General features: G+C 41.6%; 1 protein-coding gene across 1 annotated transcript in view; it reads right to left on the minus strand.

Moving 5' to 3' along the window:
• The window catches only part of COL6A5 (collagen type VI alpha 5 chain), a 110353-nt gene extending 98402 nt beyond the window's left edge, over positions 1 to 11951 (minus strand). Inside the window, 5 exon segments of the mRNA XM_060098823.1 lie at positions 391 to 951; positions 6073 to 6705; positions 10116 to 10520; positions 10523 to 10705; positions 11885 to 11951. Coding sequence (XP_059954806.1) covers positions 391 to 951; positions 6073 to 6705; positions 10116 to 10520; positions 10523 to 10705; positions 11885 to 11951 — 1849 coding nt within the window.
• Positions 11952 to 12936: the final 985 nt, after the last annotated feature.

The following is a 12936-nucleotide window of genomic DNA, read 5'->3' on the forward strand; positions in this document are numbered from 1 at the left end:
AGTGAGTTGAACCTTAATCTACTTAAAGCCAGAGCCCATTTTCTTTCCACTGTCCTCATCTGCCTGAATTAGTGTGTACACACACACACACACACACACACACACACAAATAAAAAGTTTCTTATCCTCCACAGCAGTGGGCTTTGTCAAAGCAACGACATTCTTAGCAACCTTCACACTTATGGCTTTCGAAAAGGGCAGCTGTCTATAGAGGGATTCTCCAACCTTGGCAACTGGCTTAAAGTGAGGGGCTGAATCCCTCCACAGTTATAAAGGAAGTTAGCAAAATGTAAGCCAGACAACTGGTCACGTCATTCCTTGTTTCGGCCTATTGGTCCACCTGAAGCAACCAACGAAGTACAGAGAATAAAGTCTTTTTCTTTTGCTTACATTTCTCAGTGCAGATACTGTGAACAACTTCATTTTTGATGCCTTTTAAAGAATCAAATTTCTGCCCAAAGTTAAGCCTTTCCTCTGTCCCAGCAATCTGTTGCAGTTGTGTTCTGTTAGCCTCACCAATGCCGACCACGTGGATGGTGATGTGTTCAGCACTTAGTCTCTCAGCAGGTTCCAGGACACCATCCGTGGACATCCCATCAGTCAACACAATGAGGTAGCAGGGTACCTCGCTCATCTTCTGCTTCCTCCCCTTCCTTATTAGTGGCAGAATGAAATCCAGGGCTGCCCCAGTAAGAGTTCTGCCTCCAAGTTGCTTGATGTTAGAAACAGCCTTTCTTAATGTCACATCATTAGGATAGTCACTGATATCAAATTCCACTTCCTTCTCGTGGGAATACTGCACAGCTCCAACTCGGACTTTGTCTGGGCAGATGCTAAACATCTCTATCACCGCCAACATAAATTCCTTGATTTGCTCAAAGTGTTTATTCTGAATGCTGCTTGAGCCATCAATGAGGAAATAGAGATCAGCCTCTTTTGTATCTACACAGCCTGCAAAAAAAATGGAAAGCAGAAATTCCATTCTCTGTTAACTATAGAGAATCTGGAGAGAACATTGCAGGAGGGTTTGGAGAGGAGGATGAGGCTGCAAAGCTTCTAAAGAATGAGAACACTTCAGGTTTGCACGGAGCCCGGACACTTCGCTGTGCACATTCATACCCATTTTCTCCTTTGAAATTTACCACAACCTTCTGAGGAAATTGAAACTGAATGAGGCCTAGTGGTTTGTTTGAGGTCACACAGCCAGTGAATTAAAGAGTAAGGACGAGATTCCCAAGTCTCCAGGATTTTAGTTAAAATCGTTTTTCTGGTATTGACACCTGGCTTTTTAGTTTATGCCTTATCATTTCCTGAGAAATGGGACGGGATAAATGACCTTCTGTTCTTACTTCCCCAATAACCTCTTCTGTCCAGAACTAGAATATGTATTTAAAGCTAGAACCAGATCATATTACTCTTCTGCTTAAATGGTTTATCATTGTATTTAGAATTTAAAAATGAAAAATCAACCGATCTTTCCCCCTTCTTTTCTCTCTGACCCTATTTCCAGCAATTCTTCATCTTCCTCACTGTGTTCCAGCAACACTGGGCTTCTCCTGTACTCTAAATGTGCCCCAGGGCCTTTGCACCTGCCCTCTTTCCTGGAATATTCTTCCCCCCAAATCTTCATGACTGGTTCCTTCTCACCTCCTGGACGTGCCAATTAAAATGTCAGTTCTTTAGAAGGGCTTCCCTTCTAGCTAAAGCACATTGATCATTGTCTATTCTATTAACCTGTCTATTTTCCTTATGATGCCCATTACTATCTGAAATTACCTATTCATTTGTTCATGAGTACAGCCTGTCTCCTGTCACAGAATGTCAGTTCCATGAGGGCGAGACTTTGCCTAATTTTCTGCTTCTGCCCGGTAGGCCTGGTATATCACAGGATTTCAACAGAAAATTGTAAATAAAGGAGCTCTCAATGTTCCTTCCTTTGTTGAGCAGCTTCTCTGAAAATGTGCTTTAAATTTCCTAGTAGTCTATTTACAACTCTATTTAACCATTTTTGAAGTTAGGTAGAAGGAAAAGCATACGTTTAAAATTTAGTTATGTGCACAATTTCCTGGTTGAGTATGTGAAAAGGTCTTTAAAATACAACACAATTTAGTCATTTCAGAAATATTTTCTTTCTTGATAGCTTTTGGCAATATATGGCTATTGACACTACTTCAGGCTATGAGGAGTTGGTCCTTAAGAAATCAGAAATACTGGAAATAAGTTTGATGCTGAGAATTAAACTATGAAATCTACATATAAAGTATTAGGGCAGGGACTACCCTGGTGGCACAGTGGTTAAGAATCCACCTGTCAATGCAGGGGACACGGGTTCGAGCCCTGGTTTGGGAAGATCCCACATGCCGCTAAGCAACTAAGCCCATGAGTCACAACTACTGAGCCTGCACTCTAGAGCTCATGGGCCACAATTACTGAAGCTTGTGCTCTGCAGCAAGAGAAGCCACTGCAATGAGAAGCCCATGCACCATAACGAAGAGTAGCCCCCGCTCCCTGCAACTAGAGAAAGCCCAAAGACCCAACACAGACAAAAATAAATAAATAAATTTATTTTAAAAAAAAAGTAGCAGGGCAAAGGTAAGCAGTTATCTGTAAAAGACAGGGGTGATGCCAGGCCACAAAAACTTGACAGCAACCAGAATGAATTAACTTACATATGCAATAAAGAAGAATGGTGGTCGGTAATGAAGAAGAGAAAAATTTGAGTCCAAGGGTAACCATGGCAATACCCATCCAACCCTGCCTGGAGCTGTGAGTCACATGTTGCTATTAAAATGTGATCTTAAACTGATTAAAATTAAATAAAATTTAAAAGTCAGCTCTTCAGTTGCAAAAGCCACATCTCAGGTGCTTAACAGTCCCATGTGGCTAGTGGCTATTATATTGGACAGTGTAATTACAGAATATATCCATCTAAAAAGTTCAAGTGCACAGGGTTGAAGAGAAATGTGTCTCCTGGCACAAGGCCTCACCTGCACAGTTATACAGAGAGATAGACAGAGATGTAGATCTATATATTTGATTTTAAAATAGTCATTCCCCTGATTAAATACCACTAGACATTTCAGTCATAAAACTAACTCCCTTGCTCTGATTCCACATCCTCCAGCAGTCTTTTGATTACAGTTTAGCTTCTGACTTGTCTATATGTCTACAGGGAGAGACTATGTTGCTCAGCGGACATGAATGTCTAGGTCCCTGGGCACTAATATTTCCATTGCAGAGATAATTGTCAATCTTTTTCTATGCATAGCCTCTTGGTTTGGTTAATGTAAGTCTTTCCTTGCTTTAATGAAGTTCTATTTAATAAATTGAATACCTAGTGGTGCCAAAGGTGGTGGATACAGCAGGGATTAAGTCAGTAGAGGTTGGTTCTCTGTGTCTGACCATTCTGAAACTACAAAGCTGACCACCCCACTGTAGACCATGGCAAATTCACTGAGGTAGTGGTTCTCAGATATTGCTAGAGTGAGTTTGTTGGGGAGTTTTCTAAAATCCAGGTGGCCTAGGCCCTACTTGCAGAGACTGAGTCATTGGGTTGGGCCACTGAATTATTAACAAGCTCCTCAGGAAGTCCTGATAAATTTACAGCAGACACTTCTGGTGCTCCGCCTGTATCCCCTCAAATCCTTTACCATTTTTGTGTAACCAGTTCCCAGCACTTTCATTCCAATAGCTAGCACCTGTGTCTGTGGGTGGGTGGGCTGCTCTCAGGTTGTTGAAACCCTTTTTGCTTGGTATTAAGCCAGAGGTGTCTGGAAATGTACATTCCCTTCTGTGTTCTGGAATATAAATTCTCCAGTTACATTGCCCCCTTACTAGGACAAATCTAAGGTTTAACCCACACTGTCTCTCAAATGGTCCTGTGGAATTGACCCTCCATGGGTCTTTGCTTATCATCCTGTCCTTCCTGGTCCCATATCCTCCCTTCTCTACCAATCTCCAGTTTTTCCTGGGTATATTTGTAATATATCAGTTTCACATGAATCCTTATCTGACATCTACATCTGAGGAACTCAATCTAAGTCAGGTACCAGTATTAGAGAGCCACTGAATTAATAAGAAGCCACTTACTGAGGTCTTATGGAAGATAAGGATGGCCCTTGTCCTAGCCTTGGTCCCATATCTTCCCATTTAGAAATTCTGTAATGACAATAATAGTTTTTTGTCACATAATTTCAAACTCTCTGAGAGAGATCACGATACACATCCCTCCTATTCCCAAAAAGTTGCTACTAGACCAAGGCAGCTGCCACTCTGAGAGACTCCTCTCTGTATCACTCAGGAGGTAATAGGGGACTGGTCTTTTGCTGCTATCTTGTAATGTATATATGCAAGAGGAAATCAAGGGCTGGTCCAGGATTGCATCTTTAAACTTTCAATCGACTAATCTGAATTTAAAATTAGCCTTTAACATCATTGGAGGATTCTTTTCCATGTGAGTGCTGCCAAATTTGAGTTCTAATTGTTTAGAAGCATTTTATCTGCAGGGAAATGTCAGCAGATATCTCAGAATTAGATAAACTCGAAGTCACATCAAGTATCTTTTGGCAGTATGTCCTGGCATCTTTGAAAAGAACTTGGTAAAACTATAGCAGATTCGGTTGTGTATAAAGATATAAGTACAATGATGATCCCTGCAAGACTTTTATAAGAGCGAAACATTGGCAATGACCTCTATATCCAACAATTTAGGACATGTTAAACAAATTATGTTATATCCATATATAACATGGATGGAATATTATTCCCAACCTAAAAAGTGATAGAAAAATGAATTATGTTATATCCATATATAACAGGATGGAATATTATTCCCAACCTAAAAAGAATATTGCCAAAAAATATTTAAGGAGATGGACAAAAGTTCATGTTATACGGTTGACAGAAAAGTGAATAAGGCATATCATACCGGCTATCCCCAATATCCATTCTCTTTTCTACACTAATTTAGTCCCCAGTATTTGCCTAGGTACTTGGCTGCCCCAAGTAAAGACTACATTTTCTACCTCTCATTTTTACAATGAAGAGTGACATGTGACTAAGTTCTGGCCAATAGAATGTAAGCAAAGATGGTGAGTGTAATTCCTGGGAATATCCTTGAAGAAAAAGAGGGGGAAGCCTGTCTTTTCCTTCTCTTTTATAATTCTTGTTGTTGGATGTGAAGGTAATGCCAGGAGCTGTTATCTTGGATTATGATGCTGGGAATAGAGACCACAAAGAGCAGAAAAATAACTTAGAAAGAGACAGGGTCCCTGATACTGTGTTGTACTACCCAGCTCCTTATACCTACCTTAGGACTTATTTGTGAAACAGAAATAAAAGATAGTTTTATCCTATTGAAATCATTGTTATTTTTTTCTTTAGTTAGTCACACTCAGAAGTAATTGTAACTGATACAAGCTATCCAACAGTGTGTTCCTGCATTGTCCAATAGGATAGCCTCCAGCATGTAGCTATTAAACTAAAAATTAAATTAAATTAAATTTAAAACGCAGCTCTTCAGTTCCATTAGCCTCATTCCAAGTGCTCAATAGCCATGATTGGCTAGTGGCCTCCTTATTGAACAGTGAAGATAAAGAACATTTCTATCATTACAAAAAACTCTGTTTGGCAGTACTGATACACATAATGTCACATCGTTTTTCAAAAAATGTGTATGCATGTGTTTGTGTGTACATGAGTGTAGAGACAGAGAAGAGACTAAAAGATAAGAGAAATAAATGATAAGAATGGCTTTATCTGAAAGATAAGATCACAGGTGATTTTATTTTCTTCTTTATGTTCATCAACACTATCAAACTATTTTATAATTAACATTTTTTATATTTTATCGAGGTATGACTTACATGCTTAAAACATTCATCCACTGCAATCATTCAATGATTTTTAGGAAATTCATAAAGTTGTGCAACCATCACCAAAATCTAGTTTTAGAACATTTTCATAACTCCTAAAGTTCCCTTACCCAACTACAACAAGTCCTCACTCCTGCCCCAGCCCTAGACAACTGCTCATATTATTTTTATACTATGAACAGGATTTTTTAAGACATACCAGTTTTATCAAGTTCCATTTGTTCAGCATGAGTTGAAATTTGGGACCACATTTCATTCTGGAGCCTTTTCAAGAAGTTCTTACTGTAAATTTCCAAGTCTGCATAGGACTTCATCATGGAGATGGTCTGTCTTGGAGGGTAAGACACTATTTCTTCTAACTGGGTCTTGTTGGCCCCTTGGATGCCCATAGCAAACACAGTTACATCCTCCATCCAGAGATCCAGTGCAGCCTCATGCACCTTGTCATCTGATGGTCTGTCAGCGACCAGGACTGCAATCTAGGGCACTCCCTGTGCCCTTCCACTGCCACTTGATACTGAGAAGCCTTCTCTACTCATCTTCTCAATGGCAGCACCAGCAGTGGATTTCCCAGCCCGCAGAGAAAGCTTCTGGATTTGCTTCTGAAATTCAGATTGGGTTGTGCTTGAGCTCAGAAGAGAAAAAGCCTGAACTCTGTCACTGTAGCTCATAAGACCAAGCCACAGGCAGTCGTCTTTCATATCCATGGAGGAGGTGATATTCTTCAGGAATTTCTGCAGGTTCCTTAGATTCTGTTTGGTCCCAACAGACTCATCCACCAGGAGCATGAGGTCGGCAAGCGAATCTTTCTGACAGGCACTGGGGAAGGGGAATATAGAGGGAGAAAAAGTAGGAATGTTAGTACACACCCCTGGCCCAGAGTGAGAAAGGCACTCTACAGATTGTCAGAAGGCATTTGAAAATAGAGGCAGTCATGATGGATGCAGTTAGCACATTTTTTAGTGAACAAAGGATAAAAACTCTCAGCAAAATTTACATGGGCCATTGACTTCAGAGGATTTGCAATGCTATTCCCTCTATCTGAAGAATGCTTCTTACGATTTTCCTACCACATCTCATCAGCATGTTCTTCATGAGCACCATCACCACCAGTATGACTACCACCACCACTACTACCACCAACAGCAACCACCTCCACCAGCACCACCATCACCACCACTACCACCTCTACCTCCACCTCCACTACTACTTCAACCTGTACCACCTCTACCACCACCTCCACCACCACCATGGTCTTCGTGACCACCATCACCACCACTATGACTACCACCACTACCCCTCATCTTCAGCAACTCTACCACCTGAACTTCCAACACTATCACTACCACCACCTCCAAGTCCACCACTATCAGTATGAACAACCACCACCACCACTTTCAAATGCTGAAATATAGGCATAAATTAGTAGAAATATACCTGACCTCAAGGAACTCACATTCTATGGGGAGGACAGATAAGTAAATTATGCTATTTCAGACCATAGTAAATGCTAACAAGGAAATAAAATAAGTGACTCAATTGAGTTACCCTATGTTGGGGATGTGGGATGAGCACTAACTGATCTGAGACATAAAAAGTCAGGGAAGACCTCTCTGAAAGGATTACATTTGGGTTGAGAAAGATGAAGAGAAAGATTGAACTACACATTGTGTGAAAGGAAGAAGAATTTTGGCAGAAAGAAAAGCAAGAAATAGAAACAAGCAAGAAGCCCAGAGTAGCCAGAGACAATGAGTGAGGGGAACAATCATGGTCAGAGGTCAGAGGGAAGCAGGGCCCAATCATATGGGGCTCAGATGATCTTATTTAAATCTTTTAAATATCACCCTAGTTCCTGAGGGGAGATAATGAATTCATTAAAATTCATTAAAAAACAATTGCCCTAGTCCAGGAAAGAGATAATGGCTCTTGGTCAAGAATAAAGCAGGTAAGACAGAACAACAAGAGTAGTTTTGATATATGAATTAGAGATAGAACAGAGAGAACTTGATGAGAAATTGAATATGAGTATTGGGAGACAGGAAGAAAGTGGTGAAAACTCCTGGGTTTTTGGCCTGAACAACTGAGTGGATATTGGTGGTATCTTTCTCCAAGATAGGGGAGATAGTGGGAAGAACAGGTTGGAGGGAGAAGTCAAGAGCTCCATTTCAGACATATTAAGTTTGTGATACTATTGAAGATGCCAGGTAAGCAGTTGGTTGTATAAATCTGGAATCCACAGGAGAGTATATCACATGCACAGAATGCCCACTCCAGGAACAGGTGGAGGAGTCACAACTGTGGGGGATGTAGCCAAGAGATAAGCTCAATCTTGCCAAGAACTATACACAAAATTATGAGCTCTAGAAGCCAGAAGGCATGTCTTACTTATCTCTATCTCTCCAGTACCTGGTGCCTGTTGGGAGCTCAGAAATATTTGTGGAATTATAATAATTCTCATAAATCTACCAATGTACTCTGAACCTCACATAGTTGGCTAAAACAAACTTACAGCATGGCCCACTCAGCTCAGTATTTATTTGCAAAGAGCTATTACTATTAATGACAGTAAACTGCCAAACTCCATACAAGTCATCTCACCCATATTGTAAGGTAGATACTATTATCCTCACTTTATAGGTAAGGAAACTGAAGCTCAGAGGTTAAGTAACTTACTCAAGGTCTCTAGCAGCCAAGCCAGGGTTTGAATCCAGACTCCAAAGCCCTTACTCTTAACCTCTAAAGGCAAGGATAGGGTCTTGACAAACAAAACCTTGTTGTACTGTATACTGCTGTGAAATAAATTAGGAGGAGTGAGAGAAACAGATCAGTACACAAAGCCTTCTAAGAAGGTGGTAAAGTCCTATGGTCTTGGAAAGCTCAGGCTACCTACAGGGTTGTAATATCTCCAAGGTCCTCAGGGTGAAGGGTCACAGGAAAGTTTTTTTCTCTGGGAAGAGAAGCACATGTGCTGTAAGAACTTGCTATTTCTCCCAAGGCAGGAAGAGTGAGGGATGGGAAGACTGGAGGTAAAAGTACTCCCTGATGCTTCAGGGGCAGCACTAACTGTGACAGAGTCTTCTAGATACTTACCCAAACCTATTTCCTCTTCTTGCTCATAGGCCTAGACCTGATTTCTCAGCCTCACCTGCAATTAGGTGTGGCCATGGGACTGAGATCTGGCTAATGAAATGTGAGCAGAAGTAGTGTGTGTCTCTTCCAAGCTTAGCCCATAAAACCACATCTTGAGTGACGTTCCATCTTTTTTCCCTTCCACCAACTCTATACCAATTCCCAAGGTACCTTGAAAGTAATATTTGAAGATGAAAGAGCCACCGCCAACCTAATTATCTAAATAGAAGAAAGACAACTTGTCAACTTGAACACTGGCCCTATAGTGTTACAAGGGAAATAAATAAACTTCTTATGATTCAGGAAGTCTATTTGTTATTAAGGCCTAGGCTGGTCTGACTGCAAAATCAACCCATAGTGATAGCCAAGGAATTGGTGAATGATAGAGAAGGAAAAAATTTCAAGATCATTCCAACTCTCATATCTTATAAAGGAGGATGATGATGCAAGGCTCAGAGAGATGACATCACTTCCTCAAGTTCACAGCCAGCTAGTGGCATTGTCTGGACCTCTTGACCTGTGATCAGGGTACTTTGTACCAAACCAGGTGGCTTCCTCAAGTCTTAGAACAAGATAATACCTACTTAGAATAGCCCCTCATCAACAATAGAGCACAGAGACAGCCAGGAAGATCCATTTTGCTTGGGGCTCTTTCTACCTCACTCTGGAGACAATGGCTGGGGCCCCTTATCAGTGCAGCACACTTACTGGGCACCTCCCATGAGTGTGTACTGGCCTGTTTCGTCTGTTCATCAACAGTGCATGTGTAGCTTCCTGTCTCACTTTACCCTTTCTTTACTAATGCTTTCTAGGATTACCTCCCACAGAAACTACTTGTACTCAAGGGTCTTCTGTTTCAGGTCTTCATGGAGAACTTGCTTAAGACACAAATAAAGCATTTTTCAAATGAGAAGCTGTAAGTCATGGGGGTAAAAGTAGCCCTCCTTTCAGCCTAAGGGATCAAGACTGAAAGTTGATGAGAAGGAGGTCTTCTGCATTTCCACATGAAATACTGAGATTTCTGGTGAGTGGCACCATAGAGATAATAGGAGATGGCTCTCTGGACCAGATTACATGGGGATGGGACACCTCTTCAACCAAAGGCTTCCTTACCTACTGTATGAGAGTGGACTGCTTCCTCCTTGTACTGAGCTGCATCCTTGAGAATCTGCATCACGTTTTGGGAGAACATGCTGAGATCTTGGACCGTCTGGAGGCTGTAGTGGAACTGGCCTGTGGCCATGTCCTTCAGAGTCTCCTCAGGTATCCCCTGCATCCCCACTGAGATGATCCTCACCCCATCGCTGCGCAGCACCTTGGAGGACACTTCTATGGCATCCTCGGACTCAGCTGAAGCCAAGACCACCAGGATTGGAGTAAACTGTCTCCTGTCCCTCCCGTTTGAAAAGTAGGTCGTGTGCACCTCCTGGAGAGCATTCCCAATCCACAAGGAACCGCCCAGGAACCTGAAGTTCTTCTTGAGGTGGTTCAACATGGGTCCTCTGTTCTTGAAGGTGTGAGCTGGAATTCTCCGTGGAGCCCATCGCTGTACTGGGCCAGGCCCACACGGTACTTGTGGGCCTCTATGGGGAGGTTGCTGATCATCTTGTTGATGAACACCTTCACAAATGGGAAGGATTTAATTCCCAAGTGGTTGGAGCTATCCACCAGAAACACCACATCGGCATACTCAGGGCCTGGCCCTACAAAATAAAATGACAACAAACCCTTTGGGTCAAGAGGGATAGTTTTTGTACCCGCCTATCAGTCAGTCATTAGCTGCAGACTTCTCCCAAGAACTGGAGGGAAGGAGTGGAGGGTTACGGGTAAGGTGGCTCTGGGAAAGCCAAGGGCAAATGTCCTGAGAAAGAGGGGTACAGCCATGAGTTATTGCCATTGCAGGCAATATTCACAGAAGCTGGGGGTGGGGGAGTGTGTACCTGACTCATAAAGAGAGTCTGGACAAGGGGAGGCACCAGGAGCATTGACTTTAGCAGTCATGGTCAGCCACCTCCACCCACCCAGTTAGTGATCTACTGGTAAATGTTTAACTAAGCAGGACATTTCTTTCAAAATGATCCTGAAATTTACTAGGAAGTCTTAGGGTAGCATAGTGCAGGGTTAAAAATACTTCTTTGGGGCTTCCCTGGTGGCGCAGTGGTTGAGAGTCCGCCTGCCGATGCAGGGGACACGGGTTCGTGCCCCTATCCCGGAAGATCCCACATGCCGCGGAGCGGCTGGGCCCGCGAGCCATGGCTGCGGAGCCTGTGTGTCTGGAGCCTGTGCTCCGCAATGGGAGAGGCCGCAGCAGTGAGAGGCCCGCATACAGCAAGAAGAAAAAAAAAAAAAAACTTCTTTGAATGATGTTTTTAGTAATTACAGAAAAGTAGAAAAACCTAGCTTTCATATTCCATATATGCATGTATGGAATATGAAAGCTTTTATATTGCTTATATATATATATATATATATATATATATATATATATATATATATATATATATATATAGTTTCCTCTGTGGTGTTCCTTTTTTCCTTTTCTTTCATTTATTAAAGCCAAGGTGCAAACTGACCCACAAAACGTATGGGTTGACTCTATTCATACAGACATGGAACATCAGGACTTCAAGAAATCAATGAATAATTAAAGGTTTTCCTAGCCAGGTGTAGAATAATACATGCCTTTTGCCCATGGCTTTCCATCATCTTTGAGAGCTTACATTTGCTTGATATAATATATTACCAACTACAAATAAATGCTGTCTGCTTTGATTTTTTTAGTAAAGAAATAAATTCCTTGTTTCTATTTATTAAAATAAAGATTTGTTGAGACATAAAATATTTATTTTCCTGATAATAATAAACATAAAATGTACTGGTACCTGGGCTCTGATATGTCAGTGTTTCAGTCCAAAGGATGAGAACAAATACAATGAGCATGATCTTCATTTTGTTGGTGACGTTTTCTTGCTTTTACTCTGTAAAAAATGTTATTTACAATATAAAAAATCTCATTGTCTAACAAGAAATAACTACTGGTAAAGTTGGTTTACAGCACAATACACTGTAAACACTGTATTTGTCAACAACGCCAGTTATGTTTAAAACATTCATCAAGAGTTTGAGTATTTGTTGAAAATAGATAATGCTAATGTTTTCTGAGTCCTTACCATGGCTCAGATACTTTTCTCAGTGCTTTTTTTTTTTTTTTTTTTTGCGGTATGCGGGCCTCTCACTGTTGTGGCCTCCCCCGTCGCGGAGCACAGGCTCCGGACGCGCAGGCTCCGGACGCGCAGGCTCAGCGGCCATGGCTCACGGGCCCAGCCGCTCCGCGGCATATGGGATCCTCCCAGACCGGGGCACGAACCCGTATCCCCTGCATCGGCAGGCGGACTCTCAACCACTTGCGCCACCAGGGAGGCCCTCTCAGTGCTTTTTAAGCATCATCTTATTTAACCCTCACAACCATCTTACTGGGAGGTACAACTACTATACTCACGTGACAGATAAGGAAACAGGCACAAGTGACTTGGTAAGTGGTGGATCTATCATCCTAACCCAGAGAAGGTGATTGCAGAGCCCAAGTTCTTAACCATTGTGCCGTGAGGTTTATACAAAATCTTTGGACTCAGAACTTATGTAATCACTACTTTTGACCATCTATTTTCATGTCAACAATGACTATTTTATATGTTCACAACTTGGCTCAAAAATCCAACAGTTACCCATGTTGCTTTCTTCATTAAACCCTTGTAAGAGCTGTTCCCTCATTTCTGGTTATACTCAGTTTTATAAATTACTTTAACTTCAGTATTTCTCTCTATGAGCACACAATCAGAAATCTTCATGGGAATTTATAAACTTACAGAAATTCCACCAAGTCAAAGTTGTTCTCTATTAATAGGGAAATCGATAAAATAACCAATACTTAAAA

This window comes from Mesoplodon densirostris, chromosome 5, assembly GCF_025265405.1.
Source record: "Mesoplodon densirostris isolate mMesDen1 chromosome 5, mMesDen1 primary haplotype, whole genome shotgun sequence".
Classification (NCBI taxonomy): domain Eukaryota; kingdom Metazoa; phylum Chordata; class Mammalia; order Artiodactyla; family Ziphiidae; genus Mesoplodon; species Mesoplodon densirostris.